This window comes from Tachyglossus aculeatus, chromosome 11, assembly GCF_015852505.1.
Source record: "Tachyglossus aculeatus isolate mTacAcu1 chromosome 11, mTacAcu1.pri, whole genome shotgun sequence".
Classification (NCBI taxonomy): Eukaryota; Metazoa; Chordata; class Mammalia; order Monotremata; family Tachyglossidae; genus Tachyglossus; species Tachyglossus aculeatus.
In genome coordinates, this window is record NC_052076.1 from 871725 (window position 1) to 897646 (window position 25922).

Consider the following 25922-nt stretch of genomic DNA (forward strand, 5'->3'; position numbering starts at 1 on the left):
TGCTCCCGGGGTAAGAGATCCTGAGCTTCAAAGGGAAAACAGGGTACACCTGGTGCCCCCTTGTCTGCTCCCCAGTGTCCGCTCTCCCAACGGAGGCACAGTTCGTGGCTTCCAGCTCTGTCCCAGCAACCCCAGGCCCTGAAACCACAAAGGAGATGGGATGAAGAGGCTTCTTGGAAGATTCTAGGTTCTGGGCCTATGGGCCATTCTGACCTGCTGTGCATACCAACCCACTAGGTATCCTGGCCCATTGGGCATCCTGGCCCGCTGGACATCAGGTATCATTAGGTAGTTGATCAACTCACGCTGTGGGCTGAGGCTGGGCCTACAGCACGGAGAGAACATGTCAGTGAGACCGAACACGGGAGCCTGTTGGCATCTGGGGTGTCCGCACCTCCACAGCAGAACAGTTCACAGGCTCCCAGGACTCCCAGGCAAGTGAGAGCTGCTTGGGTACCCGTGTGGTCAAGGTGGGTGCTCAGCTTCCTGCTCTGGCTGGAACCAGTCCTCCTCTTTGTCCTGCAGAGATGTGGACCACCTGCTGCCTGCCCAGGCCTGGCCCCGGGGCACAACTCAAGGCCCAAGCCCCCTTCTCAGCCCCCAAGACCAAACCAGACACACGCTGGCTGCTGCCAATGGCAGCCTTGAGGGAGTGGGACTTCATTCCTTGAAAAATGGAATCGGTCAGGGCTACCCCTCCTTTCCACCACACCTCACCCCTCCCCACCTACATCATCTGTCCATCCATCCATACATCCATGTGTCCGCAGCAACCTCCCTGCACCCCCTCCCCATCTTCTCAGTGCGGTAGAGAAGCTGGTGGGTGATTGGGTCCAGATTGGAGACGTTTAAATATTCATGAGGCTGACGGGGGGGGGGGGGGGTGGTTGGGGGGAAGGGTCTGCCTAGAATGGGGCTGGGGGCTGGGGGGAGGGGACTAGTCCCTGAGAGCTAGGGAGTGATTCTGAAAAGATATGGGGCAAGAGAGAGAGTGAGGGAGAGAAAAAGAGGGAGAAAAAGACAGAGAGAGGGAGGGAGGGAGAGAGAAAAAAAGAGAAAGAGAGAGGGAGGGGAAGAGAGAGAGAGAGGAGAAGAGAGAGGGGAGAGGGGAGAGAGAGAAAGAGCATGTGAGATGAGCAATAGCTGTGGACCTTACAGTAGCTGCTAACTGTCCTGGTGTGTGTGTGTGTGTGTGTGTGTGTGTGTGTGTGTGTGTCTGTGTGTGTGCGTTTTTGTGTGCCTGTGTGAGCGAGAGGAAGAGAGAGAAAGGGAGAGGAGGGAGAAGGGGGAGAGGGAGAGAGAGAGGGAGAGAGGGAGAGGGAGAGAGAGAGAGAGGGAGGGGGGAGAGAGAGAGAGAGAGAGAGAAAGGAGCGAGCGCACAGAGAAGAGGTGGAGAGGGGGTGGGAGAAATTAGAGGAGGAAAGAAGGCGGGCGGGCGGGCGGGCGGTCAGGCGGGCAGCAGGCGGGCAGGGAGCAGCCGAAGAAAGGAAGGGGCGACCATGCTGTGCTGTATGAGAAGAACAAAACAGGTAAGAGCTGGGATTTTTCCGTTTCCTTTCATATCTCCCCGGCGAGGCGATCCTCCCCGCTGATGGGCGGGAGCGGGGACAGGGCTCGGCAGGACCATGCGGGGCGGCGTGGGGGGCTCGGCTCGGACGATCTTGGGCGCCGGTGCCTAGGGTTGGGGGCTGCGGGCTGGGGGCTGCGGGCTGCGGGGCTGGGGAGAGGCTCCGGGACACTGTCGGGGGCGGCAAGCTTCCTTGGGTCTCCGCCCTGGGGTCTCTGCCTAAGGATGCGAGGGGAGAGGGTTGGGTGGGGACTCTTCCTTTTATGTAAAAGGTACCCAAGACCGCTGGTGCCTCCAGCCCCTTCGGGGGCCGGAGGGTGAGGGAATGGGGTGGGGAGCGGATGGGAGAGGGGGAGGGGCAGGCGGGACCCCTGGGAAGAGGAAGCGAGCTCAAGGTCCTCGAGGCGGGGGGTTTCGGGGAGCAGGGCGAATGCAGTCCCAGCCCCAGCTCGGCCCCTTCCCCGGGAGAAGTCGGGCGCCTCTCGCAGCTCCCCGAGTCCCGGGGGTGGGGGGCGCCGGACCTGTTGGGCGTCCAGGGTCCCGCCGGAGCCCGGGGAGGGGGCGCGGGGGAGGGCGGGGCAGCCCAGGGAGGAGAAATGCGCCCCCATTTCGCACCGCGGCTTCACCCAGGGAGACGCTCGGGAAACTTGAATGAAAAGGAGCAAGCGGGGGGTGGGGGGTGGAGGGAAGACGATACGCAGACCATAGGCAGATCGGGGGTGGGGGGGGGGGGGGGGGTCGGTTCGCCAGCGATCCCAGCCCACAGGTGGGGAAGGGGAGCGTCAGCCGCTGGTCCCCCAGGCCGGAAGGAGCACCCAGACCCCCGGCTGGGGGGCGGAGGCCTCTTCCCCACGCCCTACAACCAGCCCCTGGATGCTCGGGGGGGGGGGGGGCATTGGGGGGGTCTCTCGTCGCCCCCCACCAAGACCCAGCTCTTTGGATGCTCGGGGATCCGACGGAAGTCCCTCGCCGTCCCCCATCCATTGAGCCCCAGCCCCTGAAGCGGCAGCCGGGGGTCCCTCACCCCTCCCCTAGATCCAGCCCCTGGATCTCCCGGAACGGGCGGGGGTTCCTTACTCCACCGCCCCCCCGACCTAGACCCTATATCCCCGGATGAAGGCTGGAGGTCCCTCACTCCCCCCATCGGCCCCAGACCCTGCATCCCTGAGAAGCGGGCGGGGGTCCTTCACTCACCCCCTCCCCACCCAGACCCTGCATCCCCGGATGGCGGCTGGGGGTCCTTCATTCCCCCCACCAGTTCCAGCCCCCGAATCCCCCAGGAGTGGGCGGGGGGGGGATGGGTCCCTCATTCCCCCCAACGCCAGTCCCAGCCCCTGGATGCCCGGGGAGGAGACGTGGGCGTGGGCGTGGGCTCCTCACTATTCCTCACCTGGCCCAGCCCCTGAACCCCCGGGAAGCAGGCGGGAGTCCCCACACTCTCCCCCATCGGCCCCAGCCCCTGAATCCCAGGGGAGCGGGTGGGGGTCTTTCACTTCCCATCCCAGACCAAGATCCCGCATCCCTGGGCGGCGTCTGAGGGTCTCTCACCGCCCCCCGCCCCTGGATGCCCGGGTAGCGGGCGGGGGCCCGGAAAGGCTCCCACGGGGATTGGAGATGCGCTCCCCGTTACACTCCGCTCCCACCTCGCCCGCCCTCAGGCACAATCGGTAGAAATGCGCACACGCTCGCACACGCAATCCCGAAGAAAGGTGCACTCGCGGGCACCACCCCACAGACACGCACACGCCTGCTCGCACACGTGTGCACGCCCACCGGCGCGCAGCCTCCCAGACATCCGCGCCCCTCCGCGGGCGGGCGCGCGCGCACACACACACACACACACACACACACACACACACACACACTCACAAGCACGTCCCCCCTTCCCCCTCCCACCCCGACAAAGAGCAGGAGCCTCAGGGGCCGGAGCAGGACCGGGAGCCCCTTGCTAAGGCAGGGAGGCAGAGAAAGAGGGAGGCCGGGAGGCAGGAAGGCAGGGAGGCTGTTTAGCCTGGAAGGGGAGCCTCTCCTGGGGTACCCATGCCCGGACGGCCGCCAGGAACCTCTCACCCCGCGCCCCTCATCGGGGTCATTAACCTGCCACACGCACACGCCGTCCACCCATGCATTCGACCACACACAGGCACACACGAACTCACACAGGCACGCACCCGGGCCCGCGGAAAGGCGCACCCAGGAGCACACGTCCAGACACACACACACGCACACACGTAAAGGCATACATACGAGCATGCGTCCGGGCACACCCCCGGGGACCCGTAGAGGTTCACACCCGTGCACACGCCTGGGCATCCGCCCTCCCGCAGGCCCACGGAGGCAGGACGCGGAGGAAGCCGTCAAGGCCTGCCGCCCCCCAGCCCGCTGCCCCGCCCACACGGGCCGGTCTCGGTCCACAATGGTCCCGGCGGGCGGACCCCGAGGGACCCCCAGGGCTGTGGCCGCAGAGCCGAGCTCGCGGAGTAGGCTGGGTGTCCCAGCGTGCTCCTTTCGGGGCGGGGGGTCCCCCGGATCCGAGCCCCCCGCCCAGTCCCTCCCGAGGGGTCCTTCCGAGGGGTCTCTCCGAGGGGTCTCTCCGAGGGATCCCTCCGAGGGGTCTCTTCGAGGGGTCCCTCCGAGGGGCCGGGGGCGCGCGGGCTGCAGTCACCGTCCGAGCGGCCACGCCCAAGGCAGCCAGCCGAGGGGCGGGGGGGCAGAGGGAGGGAGGGAGGAGGGAGGGGGGCGGGCCAGGAGGAGGACCAGGAGGAGGAAGACCAGGAGGAGGGACGAGGAGGAGGAGGAGGAGGAGGAGGGAGGGGCGGCTTCGCATCAACTGCAGGAGCAGATCAGGGGCGGGGGTCGCAGGGTTCCCCTTCCCCCGGAGAACTGAGCGGGGGGGCGGGGGAGGGGACGGTGAACCATCCCCAAACCAAGAGGTTGGGGGCCGGGGGGGACATGGGAGGGGAGAGGAGGGGGGAAGGACAGCTCATGGCGGGCCAGGTTGCGTTTCCCGAAGGTGGAACCGATTAGAAATGTCGTGGTTCTCGGTGGCGAGGGCGCCTCGCCCCTCGCCCGCTGGTTCGGCCCGGTCCGGTCCGGTTCGGCCGCGGCCCCTTTCTTCGATTTCGCGGCGCCTCGCAGACCTCGGATTTCCTGCCCAGATTCCCCGAACGCCTTCGGCTTGGCTCGGCCTCTGCCCCGCCCCGCCCCCACCAGCCAGGGGGGACCCAGGGTGGTCATCCCCAACCCCACCCACCCCCGGCCTTCGACAGGTCGCCGCGCTCCGGGGCTCGCTAGGAGAGCGGGGGCTCCTCCCCTTCCCCCCACCTCCCCAGGGCCCCACCCTGCAGGCTCAATTCTTCCTAGGAATCAGAATGACGGTGGCATCTGTTAACGTTTACTCAGTGCCAAGCACTGTGCTGGGCGCTGGGGCAGATACAACACAAAAACGGTTCAGAATCGGGGGTCGTGCCGCCGCCCGCTCCCCCACCCCAGCCCCTCTCTTCTCACCCATTTTGGGGATATGAAAATGGAGCGTTGGGGAAGAGAGTCCCCCCTCCCACCCCCACCACCAACATGGGGCGGGGCCCTTAAAACCAAAGCCTCTTCCCTCTGCGCCCACCCGCTTCCCGCTGGTTCATCCAGCCTTGCCCTCGGGGGCGGGGAAGAGGGGAGACACACTGAGGCCACCCTCTCCAGGCCTCAGGGGCACCGGCCTGATGGGCGTTTCCTCACTGGTTGTGGCTCTTGGTCTTCAAGGGGGACGGATAACCAAGCCGTGAATCTCGAAGAGCTGGGAAAGCCCTGGTCTTGTGGGACGGGGAGAGGCGGGCTACGGCTCCCCCATTTTTACAGATGAGAAAACTGAGGCCCCGAGCGGGCGAGAGGCAGGGACGGGTCTAAAATGCCCTCGCTGCCTGCTCGGGTGGGGCGACAGGGCACGCTGTGGCCAGTCTCGGGCTGTCCATGGTCCTGTCTGGGCTCCGTCCCCCCAGGAAAGACTAGACTGAGCTCAAGCCTGCTTGGCTCTCGCCTCTTGGTCCCAAGAAGCAGCGTGTTCTAGTGGATAGAGCATGGGCCTGAGCCTCAGAAGGACCTGGGTTCTAATCCCTGCTCCTCCACTCTTCTGCTGTGTAACCTCGGGCAAGCCACTTCCTTTCCCTGCACCTCAGTTACCTCATCTGTAAAATGGGAATTAAGACTGTGAGCCCTATGTGGAACAGGGACTGTGTCCAACTTGATTAGCTTGTATCTACCGCAGCACTTAGTACGGTGCCTGTACTGTACTAACAAATATCATTTTTAAAAAAGGCTCTTGTTGAATCTGGACTGATCCCAGCATCCCTGGGCCCCACTAGCGTGGTTAACTAAAGTACCCTTCTGCAAACATTATGCTAGGTGCCTGCCGTATGCAGAGCACTGTGCTGGGCGCCCAGTGGAGACTGTAACCTTCCTGTGGGAAGGGATCATCTCTACTAACTCGACTGAATAGTACTCTCCCAAGAGCTTAGTGTGATGCTCTGCACTCAGCAGGGGCTCAATAAATACCACGGATTGATTGATTGATTACTATGTGCAAAACGCTGGGATGGATGCATATTGTATGCAGAGTGTGTCATGCTGTCCACATGACACTGTTAGGTGCCTGCTGTGTGCAAAATGCTGAATTCGGTGCCTGTTAATGGCCGAACACTGTACTGGGCATCTACTATGTGCTGAAAGCTGTATTGGATGCTCACTGTGGGTAGAAAACTCTTTTGGGCACCTACTGAGTGCAGAGAGCTGTACTGAATACCGATGTTGTACGGAATGCTCTATGGGTGCTGGGGTAATCAGTCAACAGTTAATCAATAATGAATCAAACAAGCTAGGGGCTCATTTAGAAGGCATGGTCTCTGTGGTCGATTGAAGAGTTAAATGGCAACTGTCTAAGAAGACCTTAATATCTGAGAAAACCAAAATCCAACCATCCATCTGACATCCCCACAGCACAGGCTTTGGAAGTGACCCCTTTTCCTCCCCACCCCCCTTCACTGCCCCGGGGAACAGTAGGAGGGGACACAATCCAGGGACTGAGACAGAGTCTCCAGCGGGAGGCTGTGTAACTCAAACCAGAGATCAGCCAGTTAGCCCCGAATGCCTGTCCCCTCTGGCCCTGCAAGGACCCTGCTGCCTCCACCCGGTCCCCCTAATCCCTGCCCCTCTGCCCCAAGCCACTCCCCAGTCCCTCAAGAAACGGCAACAGTCAGCAACAGGAGAGTGAACCCTGAGGCTAGAGAAGCAGAGAAGAACATCTAAGGAGATGTCTCCCTTTACACATACCATTATTTTTTTAATGGTATTCGTTAAGTGTTTATTATGTGCCAGGCACAGTACTAAGCACGGGGTTAGGTATAAATAAGCAGGTTGGAAATAGTTCGTGTCCCTCTCTCTGCCCATCTCTGACTGATGGCCCAAGGCCAAAGTGGATGGTAGAGCAGTTATCTGGTAGTGTGTGGGCACATGGGTGGGATCTGGTGGGGCGTGGTGTGGTGGGATGTGGTTGTGTGTGGATGTGACCTATGTGGCTTCACTCAGTCCTGTGGGAGTGGTCAGGTAGCGCATTGCCCAGTCACATCCCCTTGCCCCTGTCCTGCCTCTGGCCTGGAACAAAAATAAAAAATCCTCAAAAATCTCCAGTGGTTGCCTATCAACCTTCGCATGAAGAAAAACTCCTATCGGCTTTGAAGCTCTCCATCGCCTTGCCCCCTCCTACCTCACTTCCCTTCTCTCCTTCTACAGCCCAGCCCACACACGCCAATCCCCTGCCGCTAACCTCGTCACTGGGCCTCATTCTCGCCAGTCCTGCCATCGACCCCTGGCCCACATCCTCCCCCTGGCCTGGAATGCCCTCCCTCCACACATCCACCAAACTAGCTCTCTTCCTCCCTTCAAAGGCCTACTGAGAGCTCACCTCCTCCAGGAGGCCTCCTCCAGGAGACAGAGCCCCACTTTCCTCTGCTCCACCTCCCCTGTCCATCGCCCCCACTTCCTCCCTCTGCCCTACCCTATTCCCCTCCCCGCAGCACTTGTGTATATTTGTACATATTTATTTCTCATTTATTTTATTAATGATGTGTATATAGCTATAATTCTATTTATCTATTCTGATGTTATTGACACTTGTCTACTTGTTTTGTTTTGTTGTCTGTCTCCTCCTTCTAGACTGTGAGCCCATTGTTGGGTAGGGACTGTCTCTATATGTTGCCGACTTATATTTCCCATGCACTTAGTACAGTGCTCTGCACACAGTAAGCGCTTAATAAATATGATTGAAAGAATGAATTAACACCCTCCCTCCTCAAATCCGATAGACAATTACTCTCCCCGTCTCCAAAGCCTTACTGAGGCACATTTCCTCCAAGAAGCCTTTCCTGACTAAACCCCTCTTTCATCTTCTCCTACCCCCTTCTTCGTCACCCTGACTTGCTCCCTTTATTCATCCCCACCCCCACCCCGCCCCACATCACTTAAGTCCATGTCTGTAATTTATTCATTTCTATTAGTGTCTGCCTAATTCATTCATTGTGAGCAGGGAATGTATCTGTTTATTGTTAAGTTGTACTCTCTCAAGAGTTTAGTACAATGCTCTGCACACAGTAAGCATTCAATAAACACGACTGAATGAGTGAATGAATGAATGAATAGTGAGTGTGGTTGTATGTGTATTGTCTGGAGGGATGTGAACTTGTTATGTAGGTGTGGTCTGGTAGGGGGTGTGGTCACATAGGCATGATCAGACAGGATGTGGTATAATTGGGTGTGGCCACGTGGCCGTGTCCCTATATGGGCATGGTCGTGTGGGTGGCCTGGTCAAATGTGGTCACGGTTCAGTGGGGTGTGGTGATGTGGGTGAGGTCCAGCACTTTCAAGGCCGGCACTCAAAGAGATGCCCCGCCCTCTTTGCCACGCTCGGGAACTCTCACTGCCATCTTTTCTGGAGTCTTGGATGCTCAGAGCCAGTTCTCGCTGGCCTCGTGAGAATTTCCAGAACTAGGGACCAGCGACATGAGCTAAGCCAGGTGTTGGTAATGCTCTGACTCTCAGGCCACCCTTCCCAGCCCAGGGAGCCACCAGGCTTCCCTGCACCCCGCTCTGTCCTCCGCTGCCCTAAGGGCATCCCCTCCCCAATCTCAGACCCCATATCCCAGTCCAGGGGCATTCCCACCCCCTCAACCCCTTCTCCTTTTGAGGGTGGCCACTCCAGGCTCATGGCCCAACCAGTAAGCTCGTGTCTCTGTCCCCCCCAGCCTTCTCCTCTTCAGGTTCAACCCCCAATCCCTTTGAAATTCCTTAGGGGATGGATTTCTATTTCTAATGGGTTTTGCTGCTTTCTTTCCTAGACCTTCTCCAGTTTCTCATCATTCTCTATTAAGCACAGCAACCTAAACCAGACCCACTGGGGACCTGGTAGAATATTTAGTCATAGCAGCACCATGTGGATTCCTTTTTGGCTATTTGTCCACTCTGAAGCCTGGCTCTTCTTTGCTGCCTTGCAAGGGTCAGACCTCTTCCACAGCCCCTTCTCACAAGGGTCCCCAGGGAGAAACATTGGTTTTACAGCCCTTGGCTCCTCAGCTCAAAAGGACATCTCAAGTCTATCGCTCACAGGGCAGGATGGGCAGTCTGCCCCACCCCCTCGTCCCTTTCCTGAGCTGGCACAAACTGAGTGCTTCTGGGTAGTTTCCAGCCTCTTGGCCTCAAGCCTGCAGTGGGGCCCAGGTCCCTGCTGCCTCTCTAGGGTTGTGGGGAACATATCCCATGGGAAAGTCTGTGCTTGGCCCTGAGAGTCCACCTCTACCCCCCAAACTGCAGGGTGAAGTCTAGCTCTCCTGCCCACCACCCTGAACCTCTGCCTCACCCACAGCTCTTCAGTCAATCTTGTACTCGACAGGTTGACCCACATCTGGGTTTGTGGGCATCATGGGCGCCCCTGGCCTTGCCCCAGTGCTTGCTAGGAGGGAAGGTTTCAGAAAGGTTCTGGCTGGGCGGGGCTGGGTCCCCAACTCCCTGGGTTCCTCCTACTTTCCTTCTGAGTGCTGCTGAATTGCTTCAACATTTGGGGCATCGGTGCCTCCCACTGTGGGAAATTTACACACATGAAATCACACTGGACTAGCCAGCTGCTCCCACTTCTTTCCTGAACTCTCCAGCCCAGAAAACCTCGGGGAGATGGGGCTCCCCACCCCAAGCCCCTGGCCGGGGCTGGCTGCCAACTCTGCCTGGAGAAGCGTAAGTCGGGGGCTCTCCCTGGGGCGTTCTGAATCATTAGCCTGGGGTGAAGCAGGATACTGGACATGCAGCCCTCAGCTCATCCTGCCATCTCTGCTGATCCCTCTTCACTCTCTCCCTCCCATCCAGGGAAGCCTCAGGTTCTGTGGTTCCAGGGAGCCCCCCCACTCGCTGGCTCCAGGAATCCCTGAAAGAGCTCCCTTTCTTGGCCAGGTCCCCATGGATGGAGGCCCCCCGGATGGAGGTTCCTGTGTTGGAGGGCCTCCTGGATGGAGGTTCTTGTGGTGCCCCCACCCCACAGATGGAGGTTTCCATGATAGAGTCTCCCAGTTGGAGACCAGACTGAGAGCACAGGGCCTGGGAGAGGCAAGCTAAAATATGTGACCTAGAACATGGGATCTTGAACAAGTGGCTCAGAATATGTCTACTGTGTGCAGGACACTCTGCTGAGAATACAGTAGAGTTACCAGACATGATCCCTGTCCTTAGGAAGCTGACAGTCTACTATTTGGGTGTGTATGGGTTCTTTATTCACCCAGATTGCTGAGGGAGGAAAGGGGCAGTAGCTAAGTGTAGAGATGGGTCTTTGGAATCAGAGAGGGGCCGGCAGTGACCCTGACGAGACCAGACAGGGAGGGGCTGGCAGTGACACCACCTGGATCAACCAGGGAGGGGCCAGCAATGACCCTGGGGAGGTGACCATTGGGCTCGTGACATACTGTGGGGCTAGAACCCACTGCATCCACCAGAGAGAGAGCTCCCATTATGACCAGCCCCAGACTCCAGCATCAACCCATGCCAATAACCTCTCTCCCATAGCTGCCATCTTGCCTCTGGATGGTTTCCGTCTGATTCCTCCTCATCCTGCCTGTTGCCCATGGTCCGAGATCTGGGTCTGGTGCTCCCCACTGCTGGTTGCCTTCTCTGGGGAAGGGGCTCTCCTGCACCCAGGTTGCTGGGGAACATGCCACCAAACGCACAGACTCTCCCTTGCTGCTCTGCATAGCCTCCCCAAAGGGTAGTAGCTCCTCAGCATGGAGTCCATGAGGTCCAGCCTGGCCAGTGTGGGCGCAGTGTGGGAACGGAGTGGGAAGGGACTGCTGGCAGAGGGGAAGGGGCCTGTGAAGTAAAGGGGTGGGACTAGTGAATCAGGGCTCTCAATCAATTTTTCAATCAACAGTATTTATTGAATGTTTACAGTGCAGAACACTGTACTAAGCCCTTGGGAGAGTACAACACAACAGAGATGGTAGAGGTGTTCCCTGCCCACAAGGCGCTCAAAGTCTAGAGGGGGAGACAGACATTAAAATTAATGATAGTTATGGATATAAATGCTGGGGTCTGAGGTTGGAATGAATAGAAAGTGTTTAAAAGGGACAGATCCAAGTGCCAGGGCGATGCAGGAGGGAGATAGAGTGGGGGGTGAGGGTTTAATCGGGGAAGTCCTCTTGGAGGAGATGTGATTTTAAGAGGGCTTTGAAGATGGGGAGAGTGATCTCACCTGCTGGCTATGAAGGGGGAGGGAGTTCCAGTTCAGTGAGAGACTGTGGGCAAAATAGGCAAGATTGAGGTGCAATGGTGCCGGCTCAGGAGAGAGGTGGGGTACGGGGTGGGGTGCAGGGCGTGGCCTGAGAAGTCCAGCCGGGCACCCTGGCACTGTCCCAGGCATTGAACCCTGGAGCTACTGAAGTCCCCTGGGTTTGGCAGTTCCATCCCATGTGGCCGCTGGTCGGAGCTAACTGCATTTCCCTCAGTTTCGGCCCTGGTCCCAGACCGACCTCAGGCTCCGGACTCAGTCCTTGCTGCTGTATGTTGGGTCTGAGTATGCCTCAGCTGAAGAGAGATGAAGCGGACTCCTCCCAACCTTCTCCTGATGGTCCCTCACCACCCCTCAACCACAGTCCCTCCTCCCACTTCGTCTCTTCCTTCTCCTCCTCCTTCTCCACCTCTCCATCCCCCCTCCCCTCCCTGTCCTCCTACACTCTATCCTCCCTCTCTTACTTCTTCTCTTCCTCCTTCTTCTCCTCCACTTTCTCCCCCTCCTCCCCCTCCATTAACCTCCTCTCCACTCTTCTTTCCCTTCTCTCTCCTCCTCTCACCCTCCTCCCCTTCTGCCCCCCTCCCAACTCTTTCCTCTCTCCTCCTCCCTCTCATAGGCACCCGCTCAATTCTCCACCAGACCCCCACAATGCCCTGGGCACCCCCATAGGCAGGGTTTCAAGAAAAGTCTCATGGGTGGCTCTGGGCAGAGGTGGGATGGGTAGGGGCAGCGGTCTCTGGCCCAAGGGTCAAGATGTGCTCTGGATTTCTGGGTAACAGCTTGTAGCTTCTCGCCCCCCTCCAGCAAAGGGGCCTCAAAGAGTCCCTGAAATCTGCGGTGCAGGCTGAGTGGGGCAGGGGCCCAGAGGGCAGGGTAGAGTGGTGGCTGTTGGCACTCAGTGCAATATGGTGACATCACACACTCCATATCTGACAGATCACCGCTTTCCTCAGCTTGAAACCTCTACTGAAATCATATCTGCTTCAGGAAGCCTTCCCTGACTCACCTCTCATTCCTTCCACCACTCAATCCCCCTCCCTTCTACAAAGCCCCTACACTTGGGTTTGTTAATAATAATAATGATGGCATTTGTTAAGCACTTACTATGTGCAAAGCACTGTTCTAAGTGCTGGGGGGATACAAGGTGATCAAGTTGTCCCACGTGGGGCTCACAGTCTTAATCCCCATTTTACAGATGAGGTAACTGAGGCTCAGAGAAGTTAAGTGACTTGACCAAGGTCACACAGCAGATATGTGGCAGAGTCGGGACTCGAACCCATGACCTCTGACTTCAAAGCCCGTGCTCTTTCCACTGAGCCACGCTGCTTCTCATACTCACTCCAGCCTCAGCCCCGCAGCTCTTATCAGTCAATCAATCAGTGGAATTTATTGAGCACTTACTACATGCAGAGCACTGTACTACCTCTTGGGAGAGGGCAATACAACAGAATTAGCAGACAGATTCCCTGCCCATAACAGGCTTAAAGTCTAAAGGGGGAAACAGACATTAATAAGAATAAATAAATAATTTATGTCCTTATGCCCTTATGTCCATATCCTGATACTCTACCACTTCCCTGTGAGTGTGCAACTCTCCAGTAGAAATAAAACCATCCTTAACCTAAAGGTGCCCATCCAGTCCTGTGTCCTTTCTGGGCAGGGACAGACCAGCTGGAAGACCAGACAGTCATTGCAGGATAAGACTGAACTGATGGCTGCTCTGCAGACAGGGACGGACCAACTGCAGACCCCACTCTGCTCATCTTCAAGTCCCTTTTGGAAGGGACTAGAGAAGCCTAGTGGATAGAGGTAGACCTGGGAGTAAGAAGGACCTGGGTTCTAATCCCAGCTCTGTCACTTGTCTGCTGGGTGACCTTGGGCAAATCACATAACTTATCTGTGCCTCAGTTACCTCATCTGTAAATCAATCAATCAATCAATCGTATTTATTGAGTGTTTACTGTGTGCAGAGCACTGTACTAAGTGCTTGGGAAGTACAAGTTGGCAACATATAGAGACAGTCCCTACCCAACAGTGGGCTCACAGTCTAGAAGGGGGAGAATCAACCAACCAGTCAATTCATCATATTTATTGAGAGTTTACTGTGTAAAATACAACTTGAGTTAGTAGATACATACCTTGCCCACAATGAGCTTACAGTCTAGAGGGGCAGACAGACATTAATATAAATAAATTATGGATATGGATATAAGTGCTGTGGGGCAGAGGGAGGGGTGAAAAAAGGGACAAATCCAAATGCAAGGGAAAAGATTGAGGGATTGGCAGAAGAAAGCAGAAGGGATTGGCAGAAGAAGAAATGAGGGCTTAGTCAAAGGAGGCCTCTTGTAAAATGGGGATTGACTGTGAGGCCCATGTGGGACATGATCCGTGTCCAATCTGATTAGCTTGTATCTACCCCAGCACTTAGAACAGTGCCTGGCACATGATAAGCACCCAACAAATACCATAAAAACCCCTCCTCCATAAGGTCATCCCTGACTCACCTCTCCTCTCCCTGCCCTATTTCTTACCCACCAAATGCCACTTGAACATTCCTGTTGCCTAAGCCCCTGAGTCCTCTCATCCCTTCCATTGTAAATATATTTATACTTTCCTCCCCTTACCTGGAATTCATTTTAGTACTTGTTTGCCTCATTAGACTGGAAGCCCCTTCAGGGCAGATATCATGCCTACTAATTATTGTATTTTTCCAAGTGCTCAGTACCATGCCCTGCACTCCGTAGATGCTCAATAAATATTTTGGGTTGGTACATAAATTCATTGAAACTGCAGTTCCAAACTGGATGACTATCCATCCTAGAAAACTGTCTTCTTGGGTGGCTGTCTTCCAGCTGACAAAGACACAGAGGATGACCCATGTTGAAATTGAACCCTGCTGGCCTAGAATTTGTGGCATTGGGCAGAGGGTACTGGGTGGAGAGACGGGTAGAGGGCAGATGGTGGAGGGCCCTATGTACAGGGTGCAGGGTGGAGGAGCTGGGCAGAGGGTGCTAGGTTCAGGGTGGAGGACTCAGGGTGGAAGGTTCAGGCTGAGGGTGCAGGGTGGGGGGATGCTGGGTTGATGGCAGGTCGATATCTGGCCAATGAAGCTGCCTGATTCCCTGAGGGTTGGGGGTTGGGGTGCTGCATGCCAATGGCTGCAGGAAAGCCCAGGTCTTCTTTCTCTGCAGTCAGGAGGGGCTGAGGGGCTGTTGGGCAGGAGCAGGCCTCCTCTCAGAGCCCTAGGGCCACCAACCTGGATCCTAGGTATTGACTGGGGGTCAAGGCTAAGCTATTAGGATAGGCACAGAGAAGGACTGGACCAGGGACTGGACCCAGCCATGGCCTCTTGGGGCTCTCCATCAGCTCATTGCCCAGTGGGCCAGGCAGGGCCAGAGAGGGAAGAAACACCCAGCAGGCCAGGCAGGGCCAGAGCCAGGGGGTGTGCCCAGTGGGCCAGGCAGAGCCAGAGCCGGGGGGTGTGCTCAGTGGGCCAGGCAGGACCAGAACCCAGGGCCAGAGCGAAAGGGAGCACCTAACAGGCTGGGCAAGTGTTCTGGGATTGCTTAGCTGGGCCGGGCCAGAGTTGGGCGGAGTGCCTGGTGCCGTGAAGAGTCCTGGGCTCCCACTGCTTCCAGACAGACTGTCACTGGCACTGCCTACTCTGCTGGTGGACCTGACTATTCCCACCACACACCCCTCCTACCTCCTCTGTGAAGCTCTCTGGTTGAGGGAGAGCTCATGGGGCTGGGGGACAGGGAGCAGTGACCCCAAGCCCCCACTCCTCCAGCTCATCCAGATCACTACTCCCCCATCTCCCCACACCTCACTCCAGACAAGATTTGTAGAGAATGCAGGATTCCCTGAGTTGGAGGGAGGGGTGAGAATCTCCACCCAGACAAGGATAGGCTTGTGGGGGAAGGGGAAGACCCTTGCAGGAATGGGATGCCTAGGAGGACCCCATTTTCTTCCATGGTTCATTCATTCATTCATTCATTCAATCATTTATTGAGCTCTTACTGTGTGCAAAGCACTGTACTAAGCACTTTGGAGAGTACAATATAACAATAAATAGATATATTCCCTGTCCAGTTGGTGCAGCATGTCTGGGGATGGGGACTGCAGGAGGGTGGTCCGCTCAATGAATGCTGTCCCAGCAGATTCTGTCCCTCCGTGATCCTAACTTTAGAGGCTGTCCTGGGCCATGGTCCTGAGATCTGAGGTTGCCTGGTCTGGGCTCCAGTGGCTGAGCATGGGCCCTGGGGCTCCCTGAAGCAAGGGTCTGGACTTAGCCCTCATGGAGGGGCAAAGTCTGAGGCTAGGTGGGAGGTGGCCTGAGGTCATTGACCATTTGCCAGACTCCATATTCACAGGGACAAATCTCTCCCTGGCTGAAATCTAGGCCTCAGCATTGCTCTGGAAGGAACAAGTTTACCCCATGAGGATCTGTGAAGGCTGAAGGGGCTCTAGCTTCTAGGGAAGGGTCTGCTGGTCACCAGTGTTTACTGGGTGCCTATTGTGTGCAAAGCACTGTGCCAGACACTTACTGTGTGCAAAGCTCAGTGCTGAGCACCTACTGTGTGCAGAGCACTGTACAGGGCATCTAGGAAAGTTCCTTGAGGGCAGGGATTGTACAGTCCAAGTACTTAGCACAGTACAATGCACACAGTACATGCAATGCACACAGTAGGCACGCTGGAGAAGCAGCGTGGCTCGGTGGAAAGAGCCCGGGCTTTGGAGTCAGAGGTCATGGGTTCAAATCCCGGCTCCGCCATATGTCTTCTGTGTGACCTTGGGCAAGTCACCTAACTTCTCTGAGCCTCAGTTACCTCATCTGGAAAATGGGGATTATGACTGTGAGCCCCATGTGGGACAAACTGATCACCTTGTATCCCCCCAGCGCTTAGAACAGTGCTTTGCACATAGTAAGCACTTAATAAATGTCATTATTATTATTATTATTATTATTATTATTATTATTATTATTATTATACTGTGCATTGAATGCAGTAGGTGCTCAGTACAGCACCGGGCACCCAGTAGGTATACAGGACAGCATCCTGTACAGTAAGTGCTCAATCACTGCTGATGAAGAATACCGCAGGCACTTGAAACAACCCCTCATGGTCTTGGCTTCTCCCTTGGCTCGGCACAGGTGGAAAAGAATGATGACCCGGACCAAAAGCTGGATCAGGATGGCGCCAAGCCCGAAGACAAAGCCCACAAAGCAGCCACCAAGATCCAGGCTAGTTTCCGTGGACACATAACCAGGAAAAAGCTCAAGGGCGACAAGAAGGGCGACCCCCGGCCTGCCGGCCCTGATGCTGCGGCCCCAAAGGAGCAGGAGGAGGCGGGGAAGGAGCAGGAGGAGGCGGAGGGCCCAGGGCCTGACCCGGCCCCTGTGGGCCCCAAGGAGGAAGGTGGCACCTCGACCCCTGGCCCCCAGCCCGAGGGGGGCAGCGACACCGCAGCAGAGGGGGGCGAGGGGGCGGGGACCGTTGAGGCACCCCGTGAGGAGAAGACGGAGACCCCGGCCACCGCTCCACCATCTGGGGAGAAGCCTGGTAGTCCAGCCAAGACACCCATCGCTGACAACTCACCGTCCTCCAAGGCTGATGATGCCACGGTCGTGAAGGACCCCAAGCCTGCCACCGCTGTGCCCGCTGTCGCACCCCCCACTGCCACCGCCGAGGACCCTGCCCCCCAGGGACCCACTGCGCCGGAGGCCACCGATCCCCGCCCAGCCCAGGAGCTGACAGGTGAGTGGCTGGGGGCCCAGCAGAGCAGGAGCAGGAGCCAGGACTGGGCTGGGGCCGGGCTGGGGCCTGGAGGTGGGGAGAAGGGCTAGTGGGAGGGACCGGGGACCCTTTAGACTTGCGTGTCTATCGCTCTGAGCAGAGAGGAAGAAGCCCTTCTCCACTGGTGCTCCATTCCTGGAAGACTAAAGTGGTCCATCCTGGCCAGAGGACTGACTGGCCTTCTCAGATTGCTGAGTGTCCAGACACTTTCCTTACAATAATATGGATGGGGCTGAGGGCTGGGGGTTGCAGGTGGGCGACTTGGGGCTGGGTGCTGGGGCTAGGGGCTGGGGCTGAGGCCTTGGGGCTGGGGCTGGGGCTGGGGCTGGGGCCTGGGGCTGGAGCCGAGGGCTGGGGCTGGGGCCTGGACCAGAGGCAGGGGTTGGGGATAGAGGCTGGGACTGGGGCCTGAAGGCTGGGACCTCGGGGCTGGTACTGGGGCAGGGACTGAGGCTGGAAGCTGGGGGCTGGGGGCTGGGGCCAAGACTTGGACCTAAGGCTGGGTCCAGGCTTTTAGCAAAAGTGGCACTCTAAAGCTCCTGGCTTCTGGTGAGAAGAAAAGAGGGAGGTTCTGTGATTTTATTTTTATTTTTAAAACTGCCTTTAGGCTACAAGTTCAAAAATTAAAAGGTGTGAAACAGGAAAGCTGCAGTAGCGGGAGCAGTTTTGGAAAGAACTGTCAACCCTAAATTATAAGACAGATCACGAACCATATCCCCAAATGGGGGCTGGGAATTCCAGGGCCAGGTGCCTCCCAGGAGAAGTCCTAGCCTCCTACCTTTGCCCTCAGCAAAATGGGAGTTGGGAGAAGATCCCCATAGGACCCTTCTCCTCCTCCTCCTCCCCTGGGCTACCTCCTACTTATTTGGGGTGGAAGGTCCCTAGGAGTACTGGGGTTCTTTGGAGTCTTTGAGGAGATCAGTTCCAAACCAGCATGGAGAAGCAGCATGGCCTAGTGAATAGAGCGCGGGCTTGGGAGTCGGAGGACCTAGGTTCTAGTCCTGGCTCCTCCACTTGTCTGCTGGGTGGCCTTGGGTAAGTCATTTCACTTCTCTGTGCCTCAGTTCCCTCATCTGTAAAATGGTGAAAAGACTGTGAGCCCCGTGTGGGGCATGGACTGTGTCCAACCTGATTAGCTTGTATCTACCCCCACGTTTAGTGCAGTGCTTAGCACAGAGTAAATGCTTAACAAGTACCATTAAAAATAAAAGACCAGACAAACCACCAGACATGAGTCTGTGGTCACTGTCCTGGAAACAACAGAGTGCCTGGGGAAAATGAGTCCTAACCCTGATTGCAGGAAGAGGAGAGAGGAGAGGGTGAAGGAGAGAGGAGGAGGAGGAGGAGGAGGAGCAGTGTTTATTTGCATCCATTTGGTGCAGTAGTAGTAGCAGCAGTAATGGTATTTATGGAACACCCACTGAGGGTGATCCGCTGGACCTGGGGTGGTGCAAAATAAAGAAACGACCACCCATCACCTGGCCACAAAGAGCTTCCCTGCTAGTGGGGCATACTCAGGTATATGTACTGACAACTAGAGAGATAGAACAGTAGACATGTATCCAGGAGAGCCAAGGGGGCTGGAGTTGGCAGGAGGGTTTAGTGGCTCAGAGAGGAAGGAAGGAACTGGTGGGAGAGGTGGGACTGAGGCCCACCCAAGAGTTCCTCCTGGAACCTCCCTGAATCACCAGGGCAAGCTCTTACTGACAGCCATCTGGGGAGCGGGGATGGCTGCGTTTGGCAGGACAGTGGTCTCTGCTCTGCAGGCCAGGCTGGACACCAATTCCTGTCCTGCAGGACCAGGCAGAAGCCTAATCAAAGTAGTAATAATTGTATTCACTGTGAAGTGATTACTAAGTGGCAAGCACTGGGCTAAGCTTTGGGGTTGATACAAGATAATTGGGTTGGATGCAGGCCCTGTCCCACATGGGGCTTACTGTCTGAGGGGGAGGGAGACCAGGGATTGAATCCCCATTTGACAGATGAGGAAACTGAAGCCCAGAGAGGTGACACACCTGTCTTCCCCTCTAGACTGTAAGCTAGTTGTGGACAAAGAATTTGTCTACTAGCTCTGCTGTATCATACTCTCCCAAGAGTTTAGTACAATGCTGTGCATACAGTAAGCACTCAGTAAGTACCATTGATAGGAGGAAGAGGAAGAAGTGACTTCCCCAAGGTCACTTAACAGGCAAGTAGCTGACCAAGATTATAACCCAGATCTCCTGACTCCCAGTCATGCACCTTTTCCAATAGGACAAGCTTCTTTTGGGATTTCTCAGAGACTCTGGGGGATCCTTGGGGAAACGCCAGCTGGGTGTTTTCCACTCCTGCCCATCACCTGTTTCCTCTGCATGTCTCCGCCAATCCCCAGCCCCAACTCCAGCCCCTGTTCCAGCCCTTTCCCACCCCAAGCTCGGGCCTCTCCGCCAATTTCATTCCTTGGACGCCATCTGCTGGTTTTTCTGGGCTCTACGCCGGGAAACAATGGAGCCAAGGGCGGGGGCCACGGTCGGGGTTTGGGGCTGGGGCCGGGGCAGGGACGGGGGCTGAGGCTGGGGAAAGGGGCGCGGTAGGGCCTAGAGCCGGGGCTGGTGTACTGATTCCAGCCCTGGGTTCGACCTAGACCTGGGTTCTAGACTGTGAGCCCACTGTTGGGTAGGGACCGTCTCTATATGTTGCCGACTTGTACTTCCCAAGCGCTTAGTACAGTGCTCTGCCCACAGTAAGCGCTCAATAAATACGATTGATTGATTGCCCCCCCCCCCATTCCAGCCCCCTCCCAGGGCTCCTTGTGCCTCCAGCTTGCCTTCACCCACCCACCTAAGGAAACTGCATTTTAAAACTGGGGCTTTACCCTCCCACCTCGCCCCGCAGCCCAGGACCCTCATCTTCCTTCTCCACCGGCCCAAGCCCCCACTCCTTGGAGGCTGAGGAACTGCGATCCCGGGAGAGCTGGGGGCCGGCCCAACTTGGGGGGTGGGGGGTGGGGGTGGGACTAGTCGGACCCTCAGGCTCCCCCTTAAGGGAGGGAGTGTTACGGTTCAGATTGGGTCCAAACTGATTATCATTCCTCTACCTCAGTGCTTCTCACAGTGCTTGGCACCAAGTAAGCGCTTAGCAACACCACAAATTGTATCATTATTATTGAGTTTGTTTAAGCCGTCAGAACCATGCCCCAAGGCCAACCAGGGCTGGTGGCCTCCCTCCACCACCACCTTTCTTCAGAACTGGTCCACCCACCTTCCTACCACAGCTGGATGCCCCAAGAAGGCTGTGACCCTTCCCCTCTAGGGCCCGGGCGTGAAGAGGCTGGAAGCTCTCGCAAAGGAAGGCAAGGAACAGGTTGGGCAAGCTGACCCTAGCCCACGGAATTGACATCGTCCTGGCTTGGGGTTGGGTGACAGCTGTGGTTTCTGCAGCACCCACCATCCACCATTTCTCGGCTCTGAGGGGTTGCATTCTTCGGCACCGGTGCAAGCCCAGAAGTCGGGGCGGAGGACTAGCACTGGCCTGCAAATGTGGGCCGGGGAGGGCTGGGGAGATGGGCTGGGGGCAGTCACGTGAGGCGGGGGCTGGACCTTCCACCTCTGTCATGTTTTAGGGTCTGCAGGGTCTGGGTCTCTACCTCCCCAATCTTTAGGGGTTTCCAGAGTGGCCTCACCATTCCCAGCAGGGAGCAGGCCGGGCTGGGCCAGGGGTCTCGGCTGGCTTGCATTCAGCATGTGTTCCCACTGGGTACTTGCCGACCGGAGGAGGGGTGCTGTCACTTAGACCACCCTCACCAGCCTCCCACACAGCTGAGGTGGGGTCCCCCTGCCAGCTGCCCACCACCATTCCCCTGCACCAGCAATGGAGTTTGTCATTCTTGTCCTGGATAAGTGGGCATCAGCTGAAGGCTGGAAGCTGGGAGAGGAGTGCGGATTTGGCCCTCAGCCCTTCTCAGGCTCCTTGTCCAAGAGAAACCAGGATCATGCTCGAAACCCAACAGGGCCCAGAACAGCATGGACCTCTGGTGGCTGCCGGCCCTGCCTGAACCTGCACCCTGAAGCGACACAAACCTTGGCTCTGGGCTGGGGGCGCTTGTCCGCAGACAGGGAATTAATGCCCCTGACCGCTGGCCCCGGGATGCCTGCAAAAGACTGATCAGAGAGTCTGTGGCCTGTCCACTCCTGCCTTCTACCTCCTCAGGCTCTTCGATCAATCTGACAATCAACCAGTGGAAATAATTGAGTGCTTACTGCGTGCAGAACACTGTACTAAGCGTTGGTAGATAGAGTTGGTAGATACAACGCTTGTATCACACACAGTAAGCACACAGTAAGCGCTCAATAAATACGATTGATTGATTGATTGAGTGTACCAACACTGTACATAGAGTTGGTAGATACAATCCCTGCCCCCAAGGACCTTACAGTCTACAGGGGGAGATGCACATTAAAATAAATTAGGAGCATCGATCAATGATATTGACTGATCACCTACTATGTGCAGAGATTCAGTAGTTAGTAGACATGACCCTTGCCATCGTGTTCACAGTCTACTGTGTGCAGAGTGTGGCACCGAATGTTGGGGAGAACACAATCGGGTTAGTAGACACTATTCCTGCTTGGAGGAGTTTACAATCGACTGTGTGCCAAAAGACTGCACTAAGCACTTGGGAGAGCCCAATGGAGTTAATAAACACGATCCCGGCCCTCGAGAAGCTCACAGTCTACTGTGTACAGACTGATGTACTGAGCTCTTGGGAGAGAACAATGGATTTAGTAGGCATTATCCCTGCCTTCGAAGAGCACACAGTCCATCTGAGAGGCAGACACAGATTGTGCCACACTCTCGGAGCTTGAGTAAGGGCCCCGGTGGGGGAGAGTCTGGGGAACAGGAAGTGGCAGGAGACAACTCATAGGCAGAGGGGTGAGCGGGGTGGACCGTCTTGTTGGTCAGAGGTCTTGGCCCCCAAGGCAGGGCTGGACGAGCCTTGCCATGCCAGGAGCAGAGGAAGGAATGGGTGCCTTGGCTCGGCGTCCGGTTTTTGGTGCCGGGGCACTTGCCGCCCCGGGGCCAGTCTGCCCCTTGGTCAGTCGGTCAAAGTGACCGGATTGATGGGGTAGTGCCGAGGCCACACCCTCGTTCCCTGTAAGCGTACCTCCGCTCTGCTCGCCCTCTTCCCGGTCCTCCGCCCCCGCCCAGCTCTCCGGAGAGATGGCTCCTCTCAGCTCATCCTCGGAAGTTGGGGGTTCCCATGGCAACCGGGCAGCTGGTGTCTAGACGCTGTGAGAAATGACTTGTAATTGAGCCCGGAGCTCATCCCTCCTCCTTCCTCCCTCATCCTTCTTACTTTCTCCCTTCCCCTTCTCCTCTTCATCCTCCTCCTCCGTCTCGTTTTCCTCCTCCTCCCCTTCCTTTTCCTTCTCCTCCCCTTCCTTTTCCTCCTCCTCCTCCTCCCTCTCCTTTTCCTCCTCCTCCCCCCTCTCCTTTTCCTCCTCCTCCTCCCTCTTCTTTTCCTCCTCCTCCTCCTCCTCCCCGATTCGGATAGCGTCCGGACCAAAGCGGGATGGGGGTTATCTTGGGCGGGCGGGGAGTCGGGGCGTGAGGCTGGGGGTCCGGCCAGGGCCGGGCAGCTGGGGAGGATGCAGCCCAGTCTCTCCAGCCCCTGGCCAAGGAGCGGCCCCCTCCCAGCCAGTCGAGACGAGGGCGGGGCGTGCCCACCCGCCCAGGGCAGCCCACGGCACGTTGCAGGGCGCATGAGGCGACTTCCTCCCTCCCTCCGGGGTCGCCAGCCCCTCCCGCTCTTTCTCGGTTCTCGAGACGGAGGAGGGTTACCGTTCACATCCTCTGCTCTACTCGGGAGTCGGGGTGGCTGCACGGGCTTGGGAGTCAGAGGACGTGGGTTCTAATCCCATCTCTGTCACTTGTCTGCTGTGTGACCTCGGGCAAGCCGCCTAACTTCTCTGTACCTCAATTACCTCACCTGTAAAATGGGGATTAAAACTGTGAGCCCCACGTGGGACAGCCTGATTTCCTTGTGTCTACCCCAGCGTTTAGCACAGTGTTCGGCACAAAGTAAGTGCTTAACCAATGACATCATCATTATTATTATTAAAGGTATCAAGTCAACTCATAGTCTGTCAAATGAGGCAGCCGGCAGGAGGGACGGGCACTGTCTTCCGGGATGTCCGAGCCGGGCTGGTGTCTGGGGGAAGCCCCCCTCTTGGCTCTGAATAATAATAATAATAATGGCATTTGTTAAGCGCTTACTATGTGCAAAGCACTGTTCTAAGCGCTGGGGGGGATACAATGTGATCAAGTTGTCCCACGTGGAGCTCACAGTCTTAATCCCCATTTTTACAGATGAGGTAACTGAGGCTCAGAGAAGTTAAGTGACTTGCCCAAGGTCACACAGCAGACTGTGGCCCAGGGACACGTTCTGACACCCTGAAACAGTGCTGGGGGGCAGAGTCCAGTACCCCTGCTCTGCCCATCCCCATTTCCCTGCCTCCGCAGACTTTAGGAGGCCGGGAGGCTCTGGAGGCTAGAGTGGCCAGGAGGCTTGGATGCCAGGGTCCTGGGTTTCACACGAACTTCCACTCCTGATGACATCGATTCCTAGAACTCTTTTTCCAAAGCGATTCCAGTGGCTCCTGTCCCGTGGCCGAGGCTCAACGCACTCCTGCTGGGAAGGAAAGCAGGAGAAAACTGAGGCCCAGAGAATTGGAAGTGGTCTGCCCCAGGTCACCACCCAGCAGGCCGGTGGCAAAGTCGGGATGAAAGCCTGGCTCTCCTGACTCCCACTCCAGTGCTCTGCCTAGCTGGGGCCCATTGCCTCCCACCCTGCCAGGAACCAGGCTCCCAGGGGGCCAGAGCTGTGGTGGCTGTGGTGGTCATGATCTAGGGGCCAGTTCCAGCCTGCGTGCTTTGGGGATTCTATTTTGTGGTTGGGGAGAGGGAAGGGGCCCTGGACCAGGGGTTTCAAATCCTTTGGAACCAGGGCTTGGAGGTGCAAGGCAGGTGATTCAGAAGGAGGGCAGAGTCTAGAGAACAGTGGACCAGCCCAGCCCAACCTGGGGAAACTTAGAGGACCAGCGTGGCTTAGGAGGACCTGGTCCTGGCTCTGCCATTTGACTGCTGTGTGACGTCGGATAAGTCTCTGTGCCTCAGTTACCTCATCTGTAAAATGGGAATTGAGACTGTGAGCCCCCTGTGAGACAGGAACTGTAGCCAACCCAATTTGCTTGTATCGACCCCTGTGCTTAGTACATAGTAAGCGCTTAACAATAATATTATTAGTAACATTATTATTATCACTATTATTCAGAGTTCCTCCCTTTGGGGTTGGGGGTGGGAGCCAGGCTGCCCTGCCAGTATTCCCGTGGCTTCCCACCGGCCACCAAAGATATAGGCCAAACATGAGGGAGGAAACCAGAGCCCCATCCCTCTGGCCGCCTTCCGTCTGCCCCCTACCACTGCACCACAAGGCCCGTAAGCCAGGATGCCAGCCTGGGTGAACACGCGGGTAACTCCAGAGGGCCGTCGTTGTATCCGGAAATGCACTCGGTCCAATTGCCGGGGCCGAGGTGGGGGGGCAGCAGGGACCCCCGGTGGGGGGCACAGAGGTGGCATCTGGAGACAAGCAGGCAGAGCAGCTGCTCTTCCTGGCATTGGTGCTGCGGGGACTCCTGCGTGCAGAGCACTGCAGTGGGCTCCATACTGAGTGCCTTCCATGTGCAGAGTGCCGTCCCGGGCTCCTGTAATTGGAAGTGATGGCCCTTTGGAGGGGGTAGAGGGCTGTGTCTGGGGAGGCGCTTGCCGGGGCGACGGACTCGCGCCTGGCTGACAGTCTGCCAGTCGGAGCCAGGGGCGTCTCCCTGAGTTCCAGAAGGACCATTGGCAGGGCGTTCCCTCCCAGCCGGTTGGACTAGAGACCAATCACTCAACTGTCGTGAGCGCCTCCTGTGCACCGTTCTCTCGCGGCAGAGGATCCCCCGGGAGGAGAGAGGGAAGGAGCCTCATTTGACTGCTGTGTGACTTCGGATAAGTCTCTGTGCCTCAGTTACCTCATCTGTAAAATGGGAATTGAGACTGTGAACCCCCTGTGAGACAGGAACTGTATCCAACCCAATTTGCTTGTATCCACCCCAGTGCTTAGTACATAGTAAGCGCTTAACAATGATATTATTAACATCATTATTATTACTATTATTCAGAGAAGGAGCCAGGGAGGAGAGACTGGAGAGATCTCTGCCCTGGTGAAAGCGGTCTCCAGTCCCGGAGCCCCAGCCTCCCCAGCTTTGGGCTGTCCCCGAACAAGAAGCTTCAGGGTCAGCCAGCGAGCTTGGGAATAAACGTAGACTGGTTCCTCACTCCTCCCCTGGAACTACCGATGGTAGCGCCAACCCCTAGGCTCTCCCGTCTCCCCCGTCCCCCGAGGGTCCTCCCAGCCCCGCAGGCCGCAGTGCTAACCCTTCCACTCTCCTGTCTCCCCGCCCGCCCCGTTTGCCTCTTCAGACGCTGTAGAAGAAACCAAACTGATGGAGAGTGCCCGGCAAGAGGAAGGGAAGGAAGAAGACAAGGCAGACCAAGAACGTGCCTAAACCTGGAGAAAAAAACTCCCCGCATCCCTTCCCACCCCACCCAGTCCCCTCCCCCTCCCGCCCCTCCCTCCGGAGCCCCCCGCCCCCCCTCTTTCTCTCTGTGTGGAAAACCATTTAAAAAACAAAAAAGCAGGAAGTCTCCCAAGTCAAGCAGTGTGGCT

General features: G+C 57.0%; 1 protein-coding gene across 1 annotated transcript; it reads left to right on the forward strand.

The window, feature by feature from the left end:
* Positions 1 to 1453: 1453 nt before the first annotated feature.
* GAP43 (growth associated protein 43) lies at positions 1454 to 25832 on the forward strand. The gene is made up of 3 exons (XM_038754115.1): positions 1454 to 1529; positions 16531 to 17134; positions 25676 to 25832. The coding sequence occupies exons 1-3, from the start codon at positions 1500 to 1502 to the stop codon at positions 25759 to 25761; spliced, it is 720 nt and encodes a 239-aa protein (XP_038610043.1). The 5' UTR covers positions 1454 to 1499; the 3' UTR covers positions 25762 to 25832.
* The last annotated feature ends 90 nt before the right edge of the window (positions 25833 to 25922 follow it).

Excerpts from the sequence above, each read along its gene's own strand:
- GAP43 (XM_038754115.1), top strand. The coding sequence starts at position 1,500 with ATGCTGTGCTGTATGAGAAGAACAAAACAG. Across the intron at positions 1,530-16,530 it reads GTATGAGAAGAACAAAACAG|GTGGAAAAGAATGATGACCC; the intron begins GTAAGAGCTGGG and ends GGCTCGGCACAG. Across the intron at positions 17,135-25,675 it reads CCCAGCCCAGGAGCTGACAG|ACGCTGTAGAAGAAACCAAA; the intron begins GTGAGTGGCTGG and ends TTGCCTCTTCAG.